This window comes from Martes martes (genome assembly GCF_963455335.1).
Source record: "Martes martes genome assembly, chromosome: 17".
Taxonomy (NCBI): Eukaryota; Metazoa; Chordata; class Mammalia; order Carnivora; family Mustelidae; genus Martes; species Martes martes.
In genome coordinates, this window is record NC_137905.1 from 13,015,564 (window position 1) to 13,037,570 (window position 22,007).

A 22,007-nucleotide genomic window follows, 5' to 3' on the forward strand; every position below is an offset into this window, starting at 1 on the left:
AAAGTTCTCACCCCACACACAAAAAATTTTTGCTATTTAAGATGGCTAACTAACCTTATTGTGGTAATCATTTTGTAATATATACACATATAAAAGCACGACACTGTATACCTTTGATGGGTCCGTACACCTTATACCTACACAGTGTTCTACGTCGGTATATCTAATGAACCTGGAACAATACACAACATTCTACTTTTTCTTTTCTTTTTATTTTTTTTAAAGATTTTATTTATTTATTTAACAGACAGAGATCACAAGTAGGCAGAGAGGCAGGCAGAGAGAGAGAGGAAGGGAAGCAGGCTCCCTGCTGAGCAAAGAGCCCAATTCAGGGCTTGATCCCAGGACCCTGGGATCACGACCTGAGCCGAAGGCAGAGGCCTTAACCCACTGAGCCACCCAGGTGCCTCATCATTCTACTTTTTCTAATTCTTCCATATAACATGCTCAACCACCTCTTTTCTTTCCTTTATTCCATTTCAATAACGAAATGGCAGTGGGAATTGTTCTTCCTTTACCACAGAAATCTATCTATAAATATATTTATTATAGATAATATTATCCTATCTTTTTTTAAAATCTATTATTTTTTTAAGATTTTATTTATTTATTTGACAGAGAGAGATAGATCACAACTAGGCAGAGAGGCAGGCAGAGAGAGAGGAGGAAGCAGGCTTCCCGCTGAGCAGAGAGCCCGATGTGGGGCTCGATCCCAGGACCCTGGGATCATGACCTGAGCCGAAGGCAGAGGCTTTAACCCACTGAGCCACCCAGGTGCCCCATATTATCCTATCTCTGCTTTGCCAAATAAATTTCCATTATGGAGCTTTTAAAAAATAATAATTCATGGGGCGCCTGGGTGGCTCAGTGGGTTAAAGCCTCTGCCTTCGGCTCGGGTCATGATCCCAGGGTCCTGGGATCGAGCCCCACATCGGGCTCTCTGCTCAGCAAGAAGCCTGCTTCCTCCTCTCTCTCTGCCTGCCTCTCTGCCTACTTGTGATCTGTCTGTCAAATGAATAAAATCTTTAAAAAAAAAAAAAAAATAAAAAAAAAAAAAAATAAAAAATAATAATTCATGATCTGTTTTTGTACATTAATCTTTAAATCTTTTCTGCATATGTATTAAATTCCATGACAAAAATAGTTTTTGGTTTTTGTTTTGTTTTAATATTTTATTTATTTATTTGACAGACAGAGATCACAAGTAGCCAGAGAGGCAGGCAGAGAGAGAGGGGGAAGCAGGCTCCCTGCTGAGCAGAGAGCCCGATGTGGGGCTCGATCCCAGGACCCTGAGATCATGACCCAAGCCGAAGGCAGAGGCTTTAACCCACTGAGCCACCCAGGCGCCTCTCAAAAATAGTTTTAAAAACTTGATTTAAAAAATGCTTTTAGTGATTGGTACACCAGCATCTTTGAGGAACTCTGTAGTGGCTGTCCTGTGTAAGTCATAGAACAATGCGACCCCAACAGGATAAAGGCCCAAAAGACACACCTAACTAGTGCCTAAATGCCTGAGATGGTAGTAAGCACATTTACCACAACAAACCGCAGTATGGTAACTGGAGTTTTGACCTACAAGGATTTGGGACAAGTTAATGGACCATTAGAGTCTCTAGAAATGACATAAATGCTGGACAGCCTGCTAATGTTCTGCTTAATGGGCATGGGAGGACAAAAAAGAGGAGTACTGAGAAAACGGAGTCACAGTGATGGGGATTTACAGCTTCTCACCTAGTTCTCAGACCTAATTCAGGGCACACATGGAACTCTTTTTCAAGGGGATCCCAGGGTCCTTTGAGGAGTGACTCTCTGACATAGCTCAGGTGTGTAGCATGAACCTTGCCCAAGCCTTTCCAGAGGGACCCATTTTCTGGAGTAACAGTGTGCTAGGGAAAGGTAAGTACCCAGAGAGCCAGGAATTATCAGATACTAGCTCCGATGTCTGAGTACCGATTGTCCACCAGTTAGAGTCAGAGCTTATTATGGCAAATGACAAATGGAGCTCTGATCCAAGTCTATTTAATGGTGGGCGCAAGGAGACCGCAGACCCATTTTAAGGCACAAGCATATTTGGAGTGCCTGGGTGGCTTAGTTGGTTAAGCATCTGACCCTTGATCTCAGCTCAGGTTTTGAGCTCCTGGTCATGAGTTCAAGCCCGACGTTGGGCTCCATCCTAGGTGAGGAGCCTACCTTAAAAAATAAAAAAATGGGGTGCCTGGGTGGCTCAGTTGTTAAGCATCTGTCTTTGGCTCAGATCATAATCCCAGGTCCTGGGATTGAGCCTTGCATCAGGCTGCCTGCTCAGCAGGGAGTCTGCTTCTCCCTCTCCCACTCCCCCTGGTTGTGTTCTCTCTCTTGCTATGTCTCTGTCAAATAAATAAATAAAATCTTAAAAAAAAAAAAGAGGGTACAGACAAACCTCTGAGATATTGCAGGTAGGGCTCCAGACCACAGCAATAAAGTGAATAGCACAATAAAGCAAATCTAAAGAATTTTGTGGTTTCCTAGTGTATGTTATGCTTACACTACACTCTAGTTCATTAAGTGTGCAAAAGTATGTATAAAAATGTATATACCTTAATTAAAAATACTTTATTGCTTAAAAATGCTAACCATCTTCTGGGGTTTCAGCAAGCAGTAATCATTGATCACTGATGGCTACACCAAATATAATAATGAAAAGGTTTGAAATATTGTGAGAATTGCCAAAATGTGACATAGAGATACAAAATGAGAAAATACTGTTGGAAAAATGGCATGGACAGACTTGTTCGCCACAGGGTCGCCACAACCTTCAATTTGAAAAAGCAAACAAACAAACAAAAAAACCGTCTGCAAAGTGCAAAAATATTAGTCATGCCTGTAATTTCCTCAGTCCCAAAAGAGATATTTACTACCTGGCAAAGTCCCCATATTGGTAACCTGACCCATGGAGTGAGGGGGATTAAGAAGGATGGCCAGGGACGCCTGGGTGGCTCAGTTGGTTAAGCAGCTGCCTTCGGCTCAGGTCATGATCCCGGCGTCCTGGGATCGAGTCCCACATCGGGCTCCTTGCTCCGCAGGGAGCCTGCTTCTCCCTCTGCCTCTGCCTACCACTCTGTCTGCCTGTGCTCGCTCGCTCTCTCTCTAACAAATAAATAAATTAAAAAAAAAAAAAAAAAGAAGGATGGCCAGACATACGTCCCTGGAACTCTCTCCAAGATAGCAAGTCAAAAGTAAAAAAAAAAAAAAAAAATCAATATCACTCTGGCAGGATCTATAGATTGGTGCTGCCAACAAACTTGAGTTATACATGGGTGGGTGATTTCTTCCTCATCCCATTTACTCACCATCTTGAGTCTTAGAAACTGACAGTAGTTTATTGCAAATGCAATCGAAGGGGACTGCTAACCTGTGGTTCCAGATGTGGTATCTTTGTGGGATCAAAGCAACATAGTCCTTGGCCAACATGGAAAAAAAAAAAAAAAGATACACAATTTGGTGGGACTCTTGATTCTGGAGGCAACGGGTACGATATTTGGGAGTGCTGCTCCAACCAATTTCAGTGACCTATCAGGCAGCTGAGTGGGACCCAGACAATAAATGGTTCTCAGCAGTCCAGGCTACGTATGCACTGCCCTGCCACCAGGCCTTAGGACTCAGCCAACCAAATGCTATTAGAGCATCTGCAGTAGACAGAGATGTATGGAGTCTCCAAAAACTCCAAATAAGAGAATTACAGCCCCAAGTTCTAGGATTTTAGAAAAAGACCAATACCCTCCTTCACAAAAAGTATTCTCCACCTGAAAAGCAACTCCTGGCTTGCTTTTGGGCATTGGCACAAACGGAAACAGGATACCAAGTGACTTTAGACTCTAAGCTATCCATTGAGAGATCCATATTATTTGATCCACTGAACTATAAAACTGGACATTCAGTGGCATTCCATTGCCTGATGGAAGTAGGCTGAAGGGATCCAGACGGTCCAAGAAAATGGTACGAGGAGGTGCCTCAGATGCCTGTGGCACCTGCTCCTACCGTTCTGTTGATTTCCTGCCAACCCACTCATACAGCATCTGCAGAGCCTGGAAACGTAGGTGGAAAGTCCCATCCTGGTGCCTGGTGGGTGTGCATGTTATGCAGCCCCTGCTGATCCACTCAGGCGCCCCAAAAGACAGTGGTGCAGAATCACCGTTTCAGAGGGCATCTGTGGTAGTTCGGGGTTGGGAGGCTTCATGTACGAGGGGTGGGTGTCTGGGAGTTCGAAGGGCCTATTCAGCCAGAGCGGCTCCACCTGGTTGAACAGCCATTTTGTTGTTTATGCAGTAAAACTTAAACTGACCCTGCACTCCACCCCACCCCCACCCCCCCAGGGGACTTACTTAAAAGCAAGTCCGGGAAACCAGTAAAATAAGGTGGACCAGTCCCTGATAACAGAGCCCAAATACAAGGGCGGGTCAGATCAGGTGGAGATAACAGCCCGAATGCAGGGATGAGTTGGGCCAGGTGGAGACATCCAATCAGTGGGGCGCGCATACTACCTCCCTAGCTGCCAAGGAGTGTGGGCCCCGCCTTTTGGTCGCCAATTCTAACCAAGGTGATAGGCTAGTTCAAGTAGCTACTATGGGGTGAATTGTAATTCAATTGGCCACCCGTGTGTGACCTAGCATGACTCTGCAGCTTTCTCTGTGTGTTACAATCTCATTGGCACACGGCCTTTGCTCGATAAAAGTCAGTCTGTAAGGCAAGGAGAGGTCGTCCTCTCTGTAAGAGGCGGCCCAGAATGGTTGGTTTGATTCTCGATGCTTGGCGCGAAACAAAGCTTTGTATTTATTTCGCTTTGTATCAGTCTCATTCCTTTGATCACGGACCTAACAGGAGTCATTCTTTTCCTCCTTCCTACGTTCCACTCGATGTTCTTAGTCATTACTCAGTCACAGCTTCCCAGTGACAGAGAGGCCTTCTTTCCACAATCGGACCCATTTCAGAATAGACAAATGACTATATGGTTTTTTTGTTCTTTTTAATTCAGAAAGAGAGAGAAAGGGAAGAAAAAAAAAAAACATTTGTTTAAATAACTATTGCAGAAAAGGAGATCTGGGCTGGATGCTGGGACCTACCTCTTCCAGAACGGGGATTTATTAATGTTTAAACAAAACAAAACAAGAAGAAAAAGGAACAAAAGGAAATAAATTATTCTGCTCAATACTGTTTGGCATAATTGCATTGTTTTTTCATCTTCTAAACACTCCGAACAGCCTCTCCAGGAAGCACTGAGATGAGACTGGCAAGAATGGCTGGTGCCTTGACTCTCTAAAATGGGGGGTGGGGGGGGTGAAAGACGCATTCCGCTATAGGCCCCCCAAATCCACCCTCACTCTTTACTCCTTGTACTTTTGGAATTGGGAAGGAACAGACTCAAGCTAATTTCTCAGTATATTAACTTTAGGGGTGCCCACTGCCCTGCCCCAATCCTCCTCTAAAATACTCTCTGCATTACTGTTTCCCCAGCCAGCTGCAGGAACTACACCAACGGCTAGGAGGCTGCTTGGTGGTATCAGCTCACTAAGAGAAAGGGTGGTATTTGTGTTCCTCACTGTTGGGAAGGGGGATCCTATTAGTGGTCTGGAAGCTTCACAGAAGCCCTTTCCCCTCCTCTGAGAAACTTCCCCAACCTCAAAGGGTGAGAACACCATCAGCAGCTTCCTCTGGGAATTAAGCTGGGAACAGTCATGCAAGTAACTTCCAGGTGTAACCCCTGTTTGTTAGCATCTCTGCCCTTCTAGAGCTGAAAATGGAAAAATGGGTTAGAGTGAGGAGGCAGGAAGTGAGCACGGGAAAGGGGATGCATGGGGAGGAGAGGAGGCATGCAGGCGGGCAAGTCTACTCCTCCCCAGCTAGAATCCCAACTATTTGCATGGCCAGCTTAAAATTTTAAAAGAATCTTTGTTGGTCAGCCATCCCTAGTAACTTCAATTAAATTAAGAGACCAAAGCAAATCTCACCCCCAAGCAAGAGGTTTCCTACTCCTCTTTGGGGTGATGGGTGAAGAAAAAAGGTGCATGCACCAGGCAGCTGGGCTCTCCAACTCCAGCCTTCTTTCCCTCGTGTTGCTTCCAATCCCTAGAGCCGGCCAAAGACGAGTGAGTGGGGGGTAGGGGGTGGAGAAGCAGCAGTGCCCCCCAATCCCAGGGCAAGTTTGGATTTCTTTTCCAGGACAAGTAGGCTGGTGAGGAGGCCCAGGGCCAAGGGAGAGACACTAAAAAAGTTGTGGGTGAACAGTAAGGGGCCGAGAGTACACGAGAGTGAGAAGCACCTTACATCTGAAGTGACGGGGCTTCCTTGTCCCCTGCCCTGTTCCTTACACCTGTGTTCCAGAGTTAGGCCCTAGGCAAATTCCGCCCCCTAGCAAGAGGTGAATACAGTTTTAGTATTCTGGTGAGATGTTCAATGCCCTGGTCGGAAAGGCCATTCCATAGGGTGGCCAGAGGTGGGGATGGGGAGAAGGGAGGATGAGAGGACCCACACGTCACTGCATTTCTTTGGTGGGTTTACACTCACCCATGTGAGCCTGACAGGTAAAGGAAATATGGGGTCCAAAATTCTCTGAGGCCTGAAGCGGTTTGAGAGGGCTCTAGCTTTTCCCCCGGGATGAAAGCGCGCTCCCTGGAAACCACCTGATCGCCCCCAGACCACCAGAAAGGAACCGCCAACGCCCCTCGGCGCACCCTGAGGTCACGAGGGACGCCCGGCAAAGGGAAGCCCAGCTGCCGCTGCCCCCGGCCGAGTAAGGCCGACGGGCAACTGACAGTCTTCCTGCAGAGCCTGAGGAAAGAACTTCGCTGAGGCCAAACCAACCACACTACTCCTCAAAAAGCATGAAATAAAATCCTACCCAAAGCATAAGGAAGTGGGGATTCAGCGGCCGCCGGCCCGCCTCCGAAGGCCATTGATTGGAAGAGACGGGCCCAGCGCCGGAAGTTCTCCTTGAGTCGCATGATTGGTTGGGAGAGTCTCCGCTCCGACTGCAGCGCTGATTGGGTGCCAGGCCCGGGCCAGCCCCCAGAGTCTCCTGATTGGCAGGGGACAGCCGGCCCTTGCCGGACTTGCAGCATGATTGGTCCAGACCGCGGCCGCGTCGCCTCCAAGGCCTGGAGATGCCCAAAGGGGCGCCGCGCTCTTGCCGAGGCCGCCGCCCTTGGGCTGGCCTAGAGTCCCGGCTGGGAGCGCGCGCCGCCGCCTCGCGGCTGGCCGAAAGGGTCGCGGCGAGGCCGGGCTCAGTTGCCTCGGTAGACCTCGATCTTGCTGGCCTTGGCCAGCATGTCGATGATGTGGGCCTCGAAGTCGGCGTCATGCACTCCCGTCTTCCGGAACTCGCCCGCGTACCGGTTATTCTCCCAGTAGTGGTGCCAGTTGCCCCGGCTGTCGGCCCCGAACCCGTACACGTTCACCTGCAGGGGAGGGCAGCGCACGTCACCCCGCGTCGGGGACCGGGAGAGCCTCGGGTCGTTGGTGGGCTAGGAGAAAGGGGCCGCGGTTCGCAGAGCGCGGGAGGCACCGGGAGGAGGACGGGACAGCCGGGCCTGGAGCTGAGGACACCGCCCGGGGAAGACGGCTGCTCCCTTTCGGTCCTTCCGCCCGGCTCCCTGCACCAGGACCCTCAGTCTAGGGCTAGGACAGCTCTCCAAGCTTGCTAACATCCCTTCTGGCTTTGGTTTTGGGGTACTTTTGGAGTACTTTTCAGTGTTCCGGTACCACACACTCATTTACTGGCAGAAGTGGGTGTGCTGGGCGTGAGCACTGGGGAGCATGGCACAGCAGCCCGGTTGCTAGTGAGAAGCAGCCCCTTGAACGACTGGCCTCCAGGGTTAACACAGGGCAGGCCTGGCGCCCACAGCTATGGGAGAAGACCATCCGCTGGAACTTAACTACATTGTTACCTTTCTATTTATATTTTTGATTATTTGTTTTCTTTATGGCAAGTAATAACCAATTATGGTGGTAGGAGTCTATTTCCTTTTTAAATAAATTTAACTTTCCACTGAAATGATTTCAGGTTTGGTAAAATCATGGACATAGTGACTCTGGGAAATGAAAATGTATACTTTACAGCCTAGAAATGGGGAAAATCAGAGCCACTTGGTTTCTGCCTACAGAAACGCATTTCCCTTGCTCTTACCACTTAGTAAGAAGGACTGACTCCCTCTGCTCCAGGGGTATCCCTATTTTACCCCTAACATTGGGCTACCCACCTCATCACACACATGCAGGGCAAAGAAGAGCACCAGCATCCCTGTGGAAGGGTACCGCCCGTGATGCTCTGTCCACCGGTCATGGATGTACTTGAAGAAGGCTGGGTTATAGATCTGAACCTGGGAGGAGAAAAGGGAACAGATGCATGAGAGGCTTTGGGGACCTGAAGACTCAGGTGAGGCTCTGAGCAGCTTCTGCCAGTTCCTCCATGCTTGCCAGCAGACCTGTTTGTCCATGTTCCCTGGTTCTTATGGCCTCTGAGGGGGTCAGGCATACCAGAAGATTGGGGGGGGGGGTACTCTGAAGGTTCTGGAAGGGCACTGGGGGTAAACCTGAGCCACCAGACCGGGCACACCATGAGTCAAGTTTGCACTGTTTCCAATGAGATGGGGATGAAGAAGGGGGAGGAGGAGGGAGCTTACCTTTTCTTTGTCCACTCGAAGGAAGGACTTCACTGGCGCATAGGTGCTTCAAGCAGAGAGAAAGACAACATTTAGATGGTTCCTGGGATCTAGAAAGGCTCAGAGATGCCTTTCTATCCTCCCAGGCTTGAGTGATGACAACCTTACAAAAGATCCCTGCCTCCAGACTGCTTCCCATAGCACATCTCTGCAGTACCTTGCTCAGAAACCTTCAGAAGCTACTCATGTCTTTCAGGAGAAAATGAGGATGTTTTAGACAAACACTGGGGCCTTCCATTATCCAGCCGCAACTTTTCCTTCCACAACACCCAGTTGTGAACTCCCCCACTTGATTTAGCCAGTCATTTCACGCCCACTGTGTCCCTGTCTTACTTGTGACCATGATGACCCTCTCGCTACTATCCTCACATTTGGCATAAATCCCTCCTTTCCAATTAGCCAGCCATGGCACCTATAATCTATACTCCTTTTCTAAGTATTATGGGACTTAAATTCAATGGCACTTATTTTAGCCCTTATGTCTCCCAAACACAAGATAATGTCTAAGAAATGGTAACTTATATTTCTGTGTTTAAAAAATATGTGGTGGGGTGCCTGGGTGGCTCAGTTGGTTGAGTGTCTGACCTTGGCTCCGGTCATGATCTCAGGGTCCTATGATCCAGCCTCGGGTCAGGCTCTGTGCTCAGCAGGGAGTCTGCTGGTCCCTCCCCACCCCCCCCCCCCGATCATCCTCCCTCAAATAAATAAAATCTTTTTTTTTAAGATTTTATTTATTTATTTGACAGAGATCACAGTAAGCAGAGAGGCAGGCAGGGGTGGGGTGGGAAGCAGGCTCCCTGCTGAGCAGAGAGCCTGATGCGGGGCTCGATCCCAGGACCCTGAGATCATGACCTGAGCCAAAGGCAGAGGCTTTAACCCACTAAGCCACCCAGGTGCTCCTCAAATAAAATCTTTTTTTTTTTAAAATGTGGTGGCAGGGCCACCTGGATGGCACAGTTAGTTAAGTGTCTGACTCTTGGTTTCGGAACAGGTTGTGATCTCAGGGTTGTGAGATCAAGACCTGTGTCAGGCTCTCATTCAGCTCAGCGCCTGCTTGAGTTTCTCTCTCCCTCTCCCTCTGCTCCTCCCACTTGTGCTCTCTCTAATAAATAAATCTTTTTAAAAAAGATTTTAAAAATGTGATAGCAGGCAAAAGGCAGAAACAGCCTAATTGTCCACTGATGGGTGAATGGATAAATAAAATATGGTATATCCACATAATGGAATACTATCCAGCTTTTAAAAGGAATTAAATCCTCTACATGCTACAACATGGATAAACGCTGAAAACATTATACTTAAGTGAAATAAACCAGACACAAAAGGAGAAACACAATGATTCCACTTACATGAAGTACTTACAACAGTCAAATCACAGACACAGAAAGACTAGTGGTTATCAGGGGCCTAGACAGTGGAGGAAATGGGGAATTATGATTTAATAGGTACAATTTCCATTTGAAATTGTGAAGAAGTTCTGAAGATGGATAAGGTGATGTTTGCACAACAAAGAAAATGTACTTAATGCTACTGGACTGTGTGGTTAAAATACATTTTATGTTATATACAGTTTTTTGGCTTATTTATATTTTTGGTGGAGGATGTGGGCAGTGACCTGAGAAAGCTAATTTTTACTTATTTTTGCTTTTTAAGTAATCTCTACACCCAACATGGGACTTGAACTCATGACCCCAAGATCAAGAGTCACATGCTCCACCGACTGAGGCAGCCAAGTGCCCCACGTTACATACGTTTTCACACACACACATACACACACACACAAACATGGTGAGATAATAGGTTATTGGCTACTGCCTAGGCCTTGAGGGTAAGGATGGAGAGAGTGAGGGTGATGGCTAAGGGATACAGAGGTATCTTTAGATCTTTAATCTTCCTTTTTTTAAGAAGATGAAAGAGTTCTAAAATAAATTCTGATGGTTATACAACACTATATTTAATAAAAGCCACTGACTTGTATATTTTAAATATGCGAACTGTATGGCATGTGAATTTTATCTCAATAAAGCTGTTTAAAAAAATTCTTGGATGGGGCGCCTGTGTGGCTCAGTGGGCTAAAGCCTCTGCCTTCGGCTCGGGTCGTGGTCCCGGGGTCCTGGGATCGAGCCCCACGTCGGGCTCTCTGCTCGGCGGGGAGCCTGTTTCCCCCTCTCTCTCTCTGCCTGCCTCTCTGCCTATTTGTGATCTCTGTCTGTCAAATGGATAAATAAAATCTTAAAAAAAAAAAAGTTAAAAAAAATTTAAAAATCCTTGGTGGAGTGCCTGGGTGGCTCGGTGGGTTAAAGCCTCTGCCTTCAGCTCGGGTCATGATCCCAGGGTCCTGGGATGGAGCCCCACATCGGGCTCTCTGCTCAGCGGGGAGCCTGCCTCCTCCTCTCTCTCTGCCTGACTCTCTGCCTACTTGTGCTCTCTGTCAAATAAATAAATAAAATCTTAAAAAAAAAAAAACAACTTGGTGATGAAACTAATGTAACATGTATGCCAATTATACTTCAATTTTTGAAAAAGGGGGAGAGGGGCCCTGGGTGCCTCAGTCAGTTAAGCATCTGCCTTCGACTTAGGTCATGATCCCAGGGATCAAGTCCTGCATCGGGCTCCCTGCTTGGCAGGGAGCCTCCTTCTCCCTCTGCCTGCTACTCCCCTGGCTTGTGTTCTCTCTATCTCTCTGACAAATAAATAAATAAAATCTTAGAAAAGAAAGAAAGGAAGAAAGGAAGAAAGGAAGTTGGTGAATTGAATTTCCTGAGGTTCCCAGCAACTGCCCCTACAGAAAACTCTCAGATGGCAGAGTTCCCACAGTCAAGAGCCACTTCCTGGAAAGGAGACCAAAACCTTTCCTCGCCTTTCTACTACCAGTATGCCCGCTGTGACTATGCAGGAAGTGACACTGAACAGGGATGGCCTCCCTTTTCGCCAGCCCCTCTTGGTCAACATATTCAGTTAAAAGTATTCTCAGAGCCCATCCCTGGGAAGAGTCCTCTCAAAATGCTCCTGTCTCCCCTGTCCCACTCCCAGTCCGCAGAGTGACTTACAATCGGATCTGCCCCGTGGACAAAGCGCTGGCAATCCACAGGAGGTCCAGGGCTTTGAAGGGCACCAACACAAAGCTGACGTTGGCGGGCAGGTTCTTGGCACTCTCGGGGTACATGAAATGGTGGGTGGTTCGGCTGCCAACATCCTGCTCAAAGCCCACGGTTGGCGCCTGATTCATCCTGCAGGGACAAGAGGGTAACGTGAGAAGAAGCCGCCATGGAAACCGGTGCGAGATTTTTAGAAGACGATTTGGTACCAGCCATCGAAAATGTAAACGGGTGTCCACCGTGGCCCAGCACCTCCATCTCTACATATCCTACAGAAATGGGGGCCGAAGTCTGCAAAGACATGTGTACAAAGATAGTCACTGTATTAATTTTTAGAGGTGTGAAAAGGAGAATTAATTTAACAATAAAGACCGGTCAGCACATTGTGGCACACTCATACGTGGAATACCACGGAGCCATGAGAATGAGTGGAGCAGATTTACATGTGCTGGTAAGAAAGAAGTCCAGCGAAAAAACCAAGCGGTGTGAGGTGCCCATCCCCTTTCTTTCTTTTTAATGTGTATCTTCTGAATACTGCTCTGCGCTGCAGGAGGGAGGGAATGAACAACCCACAAAAGGAAAACTTTAAACTAAATAGCGTGGTACCATTTTTTGTATACGAATGTAACAAAATCTGGAAGAATACTAAAACTGGTAACAAAGGTTACTCTTGGGAAATGGGATGAGGAGGGATAATTCATCTTTCAGGGTATACATTTCCAGTTTTTTTTCCCCCATTAATAAGCACATATTACTCTTATGCCTTTTTTTTTTTTTTAAAGAAAAGAACAGCCTTCTACAGCTTCAGCCTTCCCTGGGTGTTCTGTCCTCTTTCCTAGAAGACGGTGGAAGCACGGTAAGAAGCTGCAGTGTTCCCTCAGCCCTGGGGCTGGATGACAGCCTCTATAGCGCCAGGCCCAGGCCCTCTGTCCTTGTACTTCACCTTCTTATCTGTCTTTTCGTTCCAAGGCCAAGGGGGATGCGCCAAGTTCTGACAACACCCACCTCGGCTGTCCCCTGCTGATGTGCAGTGTGGCTCTGTCTCTCCCGTGCTGCTCTGGAAGGACTCAAACCCAGAGCAGGCTCGCCACCCTCCTGGGTATAACAAGCCAAGAAGGCTTCTACTTTCTTCCAAACAGTGCAAAACACAGGATCAATAAAATCAAAGCTCCCTCTTGTGCAGAGCATCTTCAAAACAGGTGATAACAGCTTTGAACACAAGTGTGTCGGTCTTTTCTGCTGTGACCGTTTATGAGAACATTCCTGTCTCACGTGGACCACCTTGCAGAATCCTGACTACCCAGGGAGATGGCCATAGCCTTGTCTTCCAATGGCAACAAAGGGACCTGGGACAGAGGGAATCAAGTCTCTAGGTGTTTTTCCTGCTTTTTATGCCTATCCATAAAACGTGTCCTTACAGTGGCTGGCACCACTAGCTGGGCTGGGTAAAGACCTCCTGTGACACTGAGGCTCCCACAATGCCTTCCTCCTGCCCATCTCCCATTGATGGCACGATGCAGTGCAAGCATGTCCAGGATGCCCCCCTCCCCCGCCCCACCGCTGGTCACATCGCTGTACCTCCTCTCTGCTTTCCTTCCCTTCAGGGACTGGAGACTCTCTGGGCCTGGGAAGCCATAAAGCCCAAGAGTGGCCTGATTAGGAACTAGAGGGTGAGTCTTTGTTCTTGGCCACTTCTGTTCTGGTCTGGTTCAAGCAGAAGCCTAGAATCTTCCCTGCAGGACTGCACTGTGGCTTCTATTTCTTTAGGTTAACTGCCACACTGCCGCCTGTCTTGGTGCCCCTCTGTTCTGGTCTTTATAGAGTTCAGAGATATTGGCTGCTGGAAGAGCCTAGAAGTATCTTTTCCCATGTGTTAGTAACCATTGGCTGGGGCTTGTATAGCTCTGCACACAGCACTAGTATGTCCTGTGGTCACCATAGCTACAGTCTGGCTCTGTCTTCTGCCACATCAGCCCTGGGGTATGTAAGTGGGTAGCAGAAGACTTGGGTGGGTGACACTCAAGTTGGCTGGGCCTAGACTGGGCAGGAACGGGGGTCAAAGTTCACTCTGGTGAGTACCTAAGAAACAAACCTCATCTCACGTGAAGTGCAGAGGCCAAATTGGTCCCACAGATCAAAGGGCTGCAAGTGCCCAGGCTGGCCTCTGAAGACACCCACCGGCCCCCCATCTGACTTTCCCACTGCATCTGCAGCCACAGTTTTGACAAAGTCCCTTCTTAGACCTGTCAGGCAGCATCACTGCCTCCAGCTCCCTCGGTCCCTTCCATTTGCTGGGCAGGCACCAGCTTTCAGAAGTCTGGGAATGAATGGAGAAACAGGTCCAAAAAGATGTTTCAGAGCCTCCAAGGTAGAGGGTAGGCGCAGGGCATGCTTTTGAAGACAGGATTTTGTGTCAAGGCTCTGATTCATTCTGGAGAAGCCAAGCCCTGGAAAGGGGCCCGAGCAGGATGGAGGATGAACTACATCTCCATGACTCAGGGGAACAGCATTCTAGGAGTCTGTCTGTTCCTGGTTCCCTCCACCCGCCAAAGAAGCACCTGAGGGTAGCAACACAGCAAAGGCGGATGTGGATTCGTCCTTAAGGTCTGGTATCCACTCGCCTTGTCTCTTTCATTCATTCATGTATTTCTGGTGAGCCTACAATCTGCCCAGTGCTTGTGTTAGGAGTTGGGGATCTATCTGCTGGTTGGCTGAGCAGGACCAGCTCAACTCCATTTGGAGTCACCAGCAGGGCTCAGAAGACACAGAGGAGGAAGAGGCAGCTGGGGAGTGGCGTAGGGAAGTATGGGTAGAGCATCATCTCACTGTAATCCAGCTCAGTGGGGTCTTACGTTGGTCCTGCTTCCGTGGAGCAGGGAGGCTTCCCCACTGGTTCCAAAACCAAGACATGCCTATAAGCAAGGAGCTACCTCCACTACCACCTAGCAAAAAGCCAATTCACTCTGGGTCAGCCCTTCCACAAAGCAATTTTGGGGTCTACTCCAAAACGTACATCTCCGAACCTGGTCCAGGTAAGGGAACCTCTGTAAATTCCTCTTGGCAGCCTGGCCTGACCGGGTACCAGCCAGGTATCATAGGAGCCAAGCCTTTCTGGTGGCTTCCATGGACCCTGGAGCCTCCCAGCCATCACAGACATGCACAGTGAAAACACCCACTTGGTACAGGCGGGAGGGCAGGGGCAGCAGGCGTTCCAGGCACTCAACAGCATTTCCCTGGGCTTTCCAAGGGTCCCAAGGCTGCAGAGGAGTGTGGACGTCTCATTCCCCACTCTGTGTCTGGGTGGCGAGAACTCCCTCTCCAGCAACCAGCCTGCCTCCCTCACATTGGGAGCGCCAGCAGCTAGAGGATGGAGAGAATCTCAGGTGCCTCTGGGCTCCTGGATGAGGCCTAGCATCCCTCCTCTCCCCCACCCCCCACCATTCTCAACATTAGAAAGGTTTCGCAAGGAACGGTGAAAGCCTCAGAGACATACTGCTGCCTTGGTGTTGCTATGGTAACAGCAACAGTTTCTAAGACAAAGCCCTTCCTTCTGCCTCCTGGGGAACCTGGTCTTTCTGCAACAGCTCATCCTAAGAGATGCTTTGTGAAAACTGGGCGTTTTCAGCATCTTCACTCTTAAGGCGCTTCTTCCACCAAGGAGTGGGATGGAAAGACCCCCACTGTGGCACTTCCTGTCCCCAAGTCAGGGAGGAAGTCAGAAAACACAGGTTCAGGAACAGAATGAGCAGCCCATGTTCAAGTTACAAGTCTACCATCTAGGGGCACCTGATGGTTCAGTCAGTTAAGAGTTCGACTCTTGATCTCAACTCAAGTCTTAACCTCAGGGTCATGAGTTCAAGCCCCGTGTTCGGCTCCACACCAGGCGTGGTGCCTATTTATTTATTTTTATTTTTATTTTTTTTTAAGCATTCTTTTTTTTTAAAGATTTTATTCATTTATTTGACAGACAGAGATCACAAGTAGGCAGAGAGGCAGGCAGAGAGAGGAAGGGAAGCAGGCTCCCCGCTGAGCAGAGAGCCCGACTCGGGGCTCAATCCCAGGACCCTGGGATCATGACCTGAGCCAAAGGCAGAGGCTTTAACCCACTGAGCCACCCAGGCGCCCCACGTGGAGCCTATTTAAAACAAAACAAAACAAAACAAAAAACAAGTCCACCATCTAGTCCCTGTTCACCTCCAGACTCATAGCTCTGTGTCTTTGAAACGAACGCCCTCCCAACCCCTCTCCTTTCCTCAAGGCTGGGCACAGATATCCGTTAAATAATCTAAACTTTATGAAATAAAAGTGAGGGAGAGCAGCCCAGAGCAAGCACTGAGCAGTTCCTCTTCCTGCCCAGGACCTCCGTCTTCCATGAGTCTGCTAGAAGGAATCATCTGGAGCTACTAATCAAGTCTCTAGTGTAGGCCACCACTTCTGGCCCAGCACTGGGGGGATCGGGCTGGGACTCTGGTGGGAGTTTTCACCAGAAAACAGCCGGGACTCTACCCTCAGCTCTTTCAGGAGGAGTTCAGAGCTAGAAACTGAGTGCTGGCCTCGAGCAAAGTATACGATGGGGATTCTGCCTCCCCATCTACCCAACAAACAAGAGAGAGACCTGAGCGTTTACAGAAGGTTCTAGCATCAGAGACTCACAGCAGCGGGCAACTCCTCCACTGCAGACAAGGCTAAGGAAGCCAGTCCCTCCTTCTGGAGACCTGTTCTGGGCCCACCCTTGGGCGCCCCAGGGCTCACCTCATGATGAAGTTGTGCCCATCCACGTCTGGACCATAGCCAGAGCCTCGCAGGTTACCCGAGTTCCCCACGACGGCACAGCGCCGGCACTGGTGGGGGTCCCGGAAACGGTATGGGTTCTCGCCTGGTACTATCTGGAACAGCTTCTCCAGCACCTCATTGGTGTTGTGGGACTTGAACTGGGGCTGCAGCATCTGCCAACACAAGGGGAGAAGGAAGGTGAGGGGGTTATGCGAGCAGGGAGGGATTCCTGCCCACCTGCCTGCCCTCACTTTCCAGTCTCAGTCAGGGAGAGAAATCTCAGCATTGAGGACGTTCCCCTTCTCCAACACTAGCAGGTCCCTTTCTCAGACTGGTGGCCTGCTCATCAGGAGCGATCTAATGCACTGGGAGGGGCTTGGGGGTCAAGGGGTACCGCAAAGCAGAGAAACTTCCTGGGCTTGTCATGCCTGCAGATGCCCCTGCTTTGCTGTCCTCTCAGGGAAGCTACAAGTCACCCGAGAGTCATTCCCAGGTGCGGTTAATGTGAAAAACCCTGTGAAGTTTGGGGGCTCATCCGAACCAGCCTACAGAGGGCGCCCCTGGGACTTAGCCGGAGGGCTCAGGGTTACAAAAGCTGCATCTGAGACAATATCCATGGGATGAAGGCAGGTACCCACCCCCCTCCCCGAGCTCTGGGGAGGAGGAGGAGGGAAGGCAGTGACATACAAAAATTCTTTCCAAGTCAGGATGGCTGGAATGAAACTGGTTCCCTGAGCTTCCCACCACCAGTGACTATGAAAGACCATGACATGAAGCTGGGGCAGCCCTCAGATGCCTACGCGCCAGGCAAGCAAAGCTCGGAGGGAAGCATCAGATGGGGCCTACGGCAAACAGGAGGCCCCAGCAAAAACGAGTGACATCAGCCAACTGTTGCCATGTGGTATTGTGAGCCCAAAAAGACCAAATTTTCCAGTTTTTTGAGAAGCTGAAAATATACATTTCATGTGAAACATCCTAATTCCTAAACGTTGGCAATGAATGCAAATATTTTAAAAATATTGAGCAAAGAAGGGGGGCCTGGGTGGCTGAGTTGGTTGAGCGGCCGATTTGATTTCAGCTCAGGTCATGATCTCAGGGTCCTGGGATCGAGCCCCATGTCAGATTCTGCACTACATGCAGAGTCTACCCTAGATTATCTTTCTTTTTCTCCCTCTTCCCCTTCCCCTGCTCTCATGCACTCTCTAAATAAATAAATAAATAAAATCTTTACAATTTTTTAAAAAAGATTTTATTTATTTATTTGACAGACAGAGATCACATGCAGGCAGAGAGGCAGGCAGAGAGAGAGAGAGAAGAGGAAGCAGGCTCCTCACGGAGCAGAGAGCCCGATGCGGGGCTCAATCCCAGGACCCTGGGATCATGACCTGAGCTGAAGGCAGAGGCTTTAACCCACTGAGCCACCCAGGCGCCCCTACAATTTTTTTTTTTAAATGAACATACTGGACTTGGCCCACAGGCCACAAATCAGTAAGGTAGAAACCAAGGAAATATGCTCTATAGGGGACTCATGGGGGGCTTAGTCAGTTAAGCATCCGGCTCTTGGTTTCGGCTCAGGTCATGATCTCAGGGTTACGAGACTGAGCCCAACATTGGGCTCTGCACTGGGTGTAGAGCCTGCTTAAGTTTTTCTCTCTCCTTCTGCCCCTCTCTCCTCCCTCTCTTAAAAGAAAATGCTCTGTGGTATGAGCCACAACACGGGGGCTATGACTGAGCAGTAGGTGCTCAGGGGACAGAATAAATGAAGGAGAAGGGTGGGCCAGCTTCTCTGACCACAGGAAAGTCTCCTAAGAACAAGAACAAAACTGAATGTGGAAGGGAAGCCCAGCTCTGAGACAAGAATTTCTAAGTTCACAGCAAAAGGCGTTGACTGTGGGGAGCAGGAGACACGTGGCTTCTGCTGCCTCTTGGCCAAGGAACGTGCTTGGTGCTTAAACTGCGTCTGAGTGCCATTCCTAAGGGAAGAAGGCATCTCAGCCCCCATCCATGGGTCTACCTCTGCCTAGCATCCTGTTTTGGCTCTCGATGGCCACTGCAGAGACCTATGACCTTGGGCAAACCCTGTGCACTATCTAAACACTGATTTTCCCCACAAAACGAAGGCTGTGACTATGATTAACAGGCAGAACCCTTCGAGGGCTCCAGGCTGTCACAGGATGGGCCTGTGGAGTTCCTGGTGACCCTGGCTCTGTAGACCTCCCCATTCTTAGGGACTTGGACAGTCTGGGTCAGGAAGTGGGATCTGTAAGTTGTTCTGATAAGCCTGATCGCATGAGCTCATTCTTACTGCCTCCCTGAATGTGAGAAAAATGGGGAGTCATCATTCACCCCACCTGCCAGGTGGGGAAACCAGGAGCCATGAGCTGCCTCCCAAGTCCCCCAGTGGGGAAGGCAGGCAGCTTGTGGGCCCCTGGGATAAGTACTGACACTGTCCCACCTGACATGTGGCAACCAGATGGCCCTGGTGGAGCCTGGGGAGTGATGCTCCAGAGATGATGGGGGATGAAAGGGAATTAAAAGCAACAGAAACGTGACAGGATGCAGAAGATCAGGCAGGCACAGACGCAACTGTCCCTTCATCCCCTCCCCTTCATCTTCCTTATCACCCAGAGGAAATGACAATGTTTTCTTATCCCCAGCCCAGAAGAAAGTCTTTTTCAGCAATTGTAAAAAAACAAAAGAGTGGCCCTCACAGTGTTTAAAATTATTGTGAGCCAACATTCACAAATTAGGATAGTTAGCAAGAAACTGTGGACTTCCCGGTTCTCTTAAAGGGTCAAAAGATGCAGCAGTTGGGGGGGGGGTCACACCTCTGCAAGAGGGGCTACAGCGGAGATAGGCTGTGTCCTTTATAAAAAGCAGACCCTCTCCCTGCCACGGCCTTGACCTCTCATCTTCTTCCTCCTTGGGACCTGTTTCTATGTGCCCTCCCAGTCCTACTAGGGATTCCTCATCTCTGCTCGGCCCCTACAGGCACTAGAAAACAGTTCCCCCTCCTTCCAGGTCAACAGCTTGCTCTGCCTTTCAGAATCTCTGACCCTAGTAGATGGCTCTGGTCAAGTGGACCTAATACTTTGTCAGGGCTCTGGAGGCCAGAGGACAGACAGCCCAAATCCCAGGGCTCAGGGGGCAGGGCTGGAAGAGTGACTCCCAAACAGGGAGACGGGGCAGCAAAGGGTAGGCAGGAGGGGCCGCAGCTCTCACCATCCACCACCTCTGGACATCTGGAGGCAGATCCATGTTCTCTCGGGTCCACACGGGGGAAATGTTGCTGTTGAAGTGACTATCGAACCAGTCAGAGGCACCAGTGTCACCCATGCAGCGGCGGCAGGCACAGCTCTTGCCGGTGAGCCCCTCCTTGCTGAGGCGCTGCAGGCCAGCATAGCCAGGCACCAGCTTCACCCGGTGGGTCCCGCCCAGGCCCCCCGAGTCCAGGTAGGGCAAGGTGGCCATGCTGTGATGGGAGTAGGTGAAGAGCAGCGACATGACGAACACCAGCAGGAAGGCCACGGAGAGGAACCACACCCGCAGCGAGCACTTCATGGTTCGGCGCCTCGCGGGGCTACACCACCAGCCTGGGGGGCGCGCGGGTGTCACCGTGGCCGCTCCTTTCCCAGCCCACTGATGGGCCAGCCACAGCGTAGCCTGCCTCTTCTGGCACCACGTGCAAAGGGCATAGGGACACGTGCTGAGGAGGGGACAGAGGCAGGGGTCCCTTACCACACCCTCCCTCAAATGTAAGGAGAAAGCACAGTGGGCAGGAGTGGCTCCCCTGTCCCTGAGCCAGTCGGGTGCCGGCTTATGGCTTCATCGGGTCTCTCCGTCACTAGCTGGGCCACAGAGGCTCCGGCTCTCCTGCTGCCCTGAAGAGGGGGAGGTCAGTCCATCCCAGCCCTCTAGTCCCTTGGGGTTGCTGGCTGCCAGCTCTGGGGGGCCCCCTCTTTGGTGGCTCGAAATGGTCCAGTCTGGAGCATTCGGGGTCCTTGTGGTTCATGAGCAGACACGGAGGCGGCCCCTCGTCCCCTGCAGTGGGGAAACCCTAAAACCCCAATCACAGCAGAGAGCACACGGGCTTCAAACGGCCTGGATTCCATCCGAGAGTCCTCCCCAGCGCAGCTGGCCCTCCTGGCCCAATCCCTCCACCAGAGGAGGGAACAAGGCCCCAGTCCTGCGAGAAGAAACCCAAGAAGCGCTGTGGCTGTCGGAAAACTCTGCTGCAGAGACCGAGATCCTCCTTGCACTAGGTTCTGCCCTTCCACTTCCCATTCGAGGTGCTGGGTCCCTCTGATGGTCACAGCTCCAAATGTGGTTAAGGGGTGGTTCGCAGAGCTCCTGTTCCTGCTGGGAGGTCCTCCGGGCCTGGGAACAGCTGCTCCTCAGCAGGGACCTGCTTCCAACGCCGTCTGGGTCAGCTGAACGTGTGCCGAGCTCCCTGCCAGGGCCCAGCCCTCCTTGGTGCTGCCGGCCGGGCCTCGCAGGCAGGCTGCTCTGCCCATCCCCAGTCCCCTGAGGGCTGCTGTCCCGCTGTTAGCTCGTGCTAGCAGTAATCCGCTGGCGGGTTCCCCCTCACTCGTCAGGCGCCAGGCTGCCGCAGCATGACCCTGAAATTGCAGAGAGGAAAAGTAGCGTGCAGATAAATGGCACACACACACACACAGGCTCTCCCCCCAGCCCTGCCCCCAAGTCCCAGAGGGGACACAGCTAGCAGTAGAGGAGACGCCCACTTAACCAAAGGGTGGACAAAAGAAAGGGCTCTCCCCTCCACCGACCCACAGACAGCTCTCTGCTGGCTGCAGATGAAGAGATTAGCTCCCTCTCTCACTTACTAGCCATTAGGTAAACAAGGACATAAAGTGATTTCCCTGGAGTCCACGGCGACTCACTGGAAGAACCGGGTTTAGAAAGTTCCTAGTCCAGCTATGTGAGGTTAATTTCAGGTGAAACTGAAGAGAAATCGGCCCAGAGGAAGATTACAGGAGACTGCAGATATGACTCCCCACCCTGGGGCTCTCTACCCTCCTGAGTGCCTGCGACAAACTCCTCTGAGCAAGAGACAGGGTGGTGGAGGAGGGGTAGGCCTCTGCCCTGGGATCTGCCCCCTCCTCTCCTGGGTGTGGGCTCTAGATGAGGTATTTCTGGGTTAGCTCAGTGAAACATTAACAATCCTTTCGACCCTGGTATCAGGGAGAGAACCCGACTGGGTCAGGATGGGATGGTGCTGGGCTCAGCGTCCCCACCAAACGGCCGACTGGGCAGCTGCCTTCTTCTGTACATTATGGATGAAATGGATGCCAGGGTCCCTGGAGGCATGGACAGTCTGAGGCCTTGTGCTGTCCTGGTGGGCAAGAGCAGGGAGAAAGGGCTGGCAGTTTGGGGAGGGCTCTGAGAAAAGGAGTCTGAATCCATGCCGTGGGTAAGGGAGTCT

At 50.4% G+C, this 22,007-nt stretch overlaps 1 protein-coding gene across 3 annotated transcripts in view; it reads right to left on the reverse strand.

Annotated features, from left to right (window-relative positions):
* Positions 1-4,993: 4,993 nt before the first annotated feature.
* Positions 4,994-22,007, reverse strand: part of ST3GAL2 (ST3 beta-galactoside alpha-2,3-sialyltransferase 2) — a 47,488-nt gene continuing 30,474 nt past the window's right edge. For 2 of the 3 annotated variants that reach the window (XM_080827895.1, XM_080827896.1), the window contains exons 2-7: positions 19,787-21,183; positions 16,544-16,737; positions 11,744-11,923; positions 8,655-8,700; positions 8,232-8,351; positions 4,994-7,430 (exon numbers count right to left, since the gene is read on the reverse strand). In XM_080827895.1, coding sequence (XP_080684021.1) covers positions 7,257-7,430; positions 8,232-8,351; positions 8,655-8,700; positions 11,744-11,923; positions 16,544-16,737; positions 19,787-20,125 — 1,053 coding nt within the window. In that variant the 5' untranslated portion in view covers positions 20,126-21,183 and the 3' untranslated portion in view covers positions 4,994-7,256. Of the gene's footprint in view, positions 7,431-8,231; positions 8,352-8,654; positions 8,701-11,743; positions 11,924-16,543; positions 16,738-19,786; positions 21,184-21,408; positions 21,537-22,007 lie in introns of those variants that run through there. The other variant, XM_080827897.1, reaches the window with a different exon arrangement.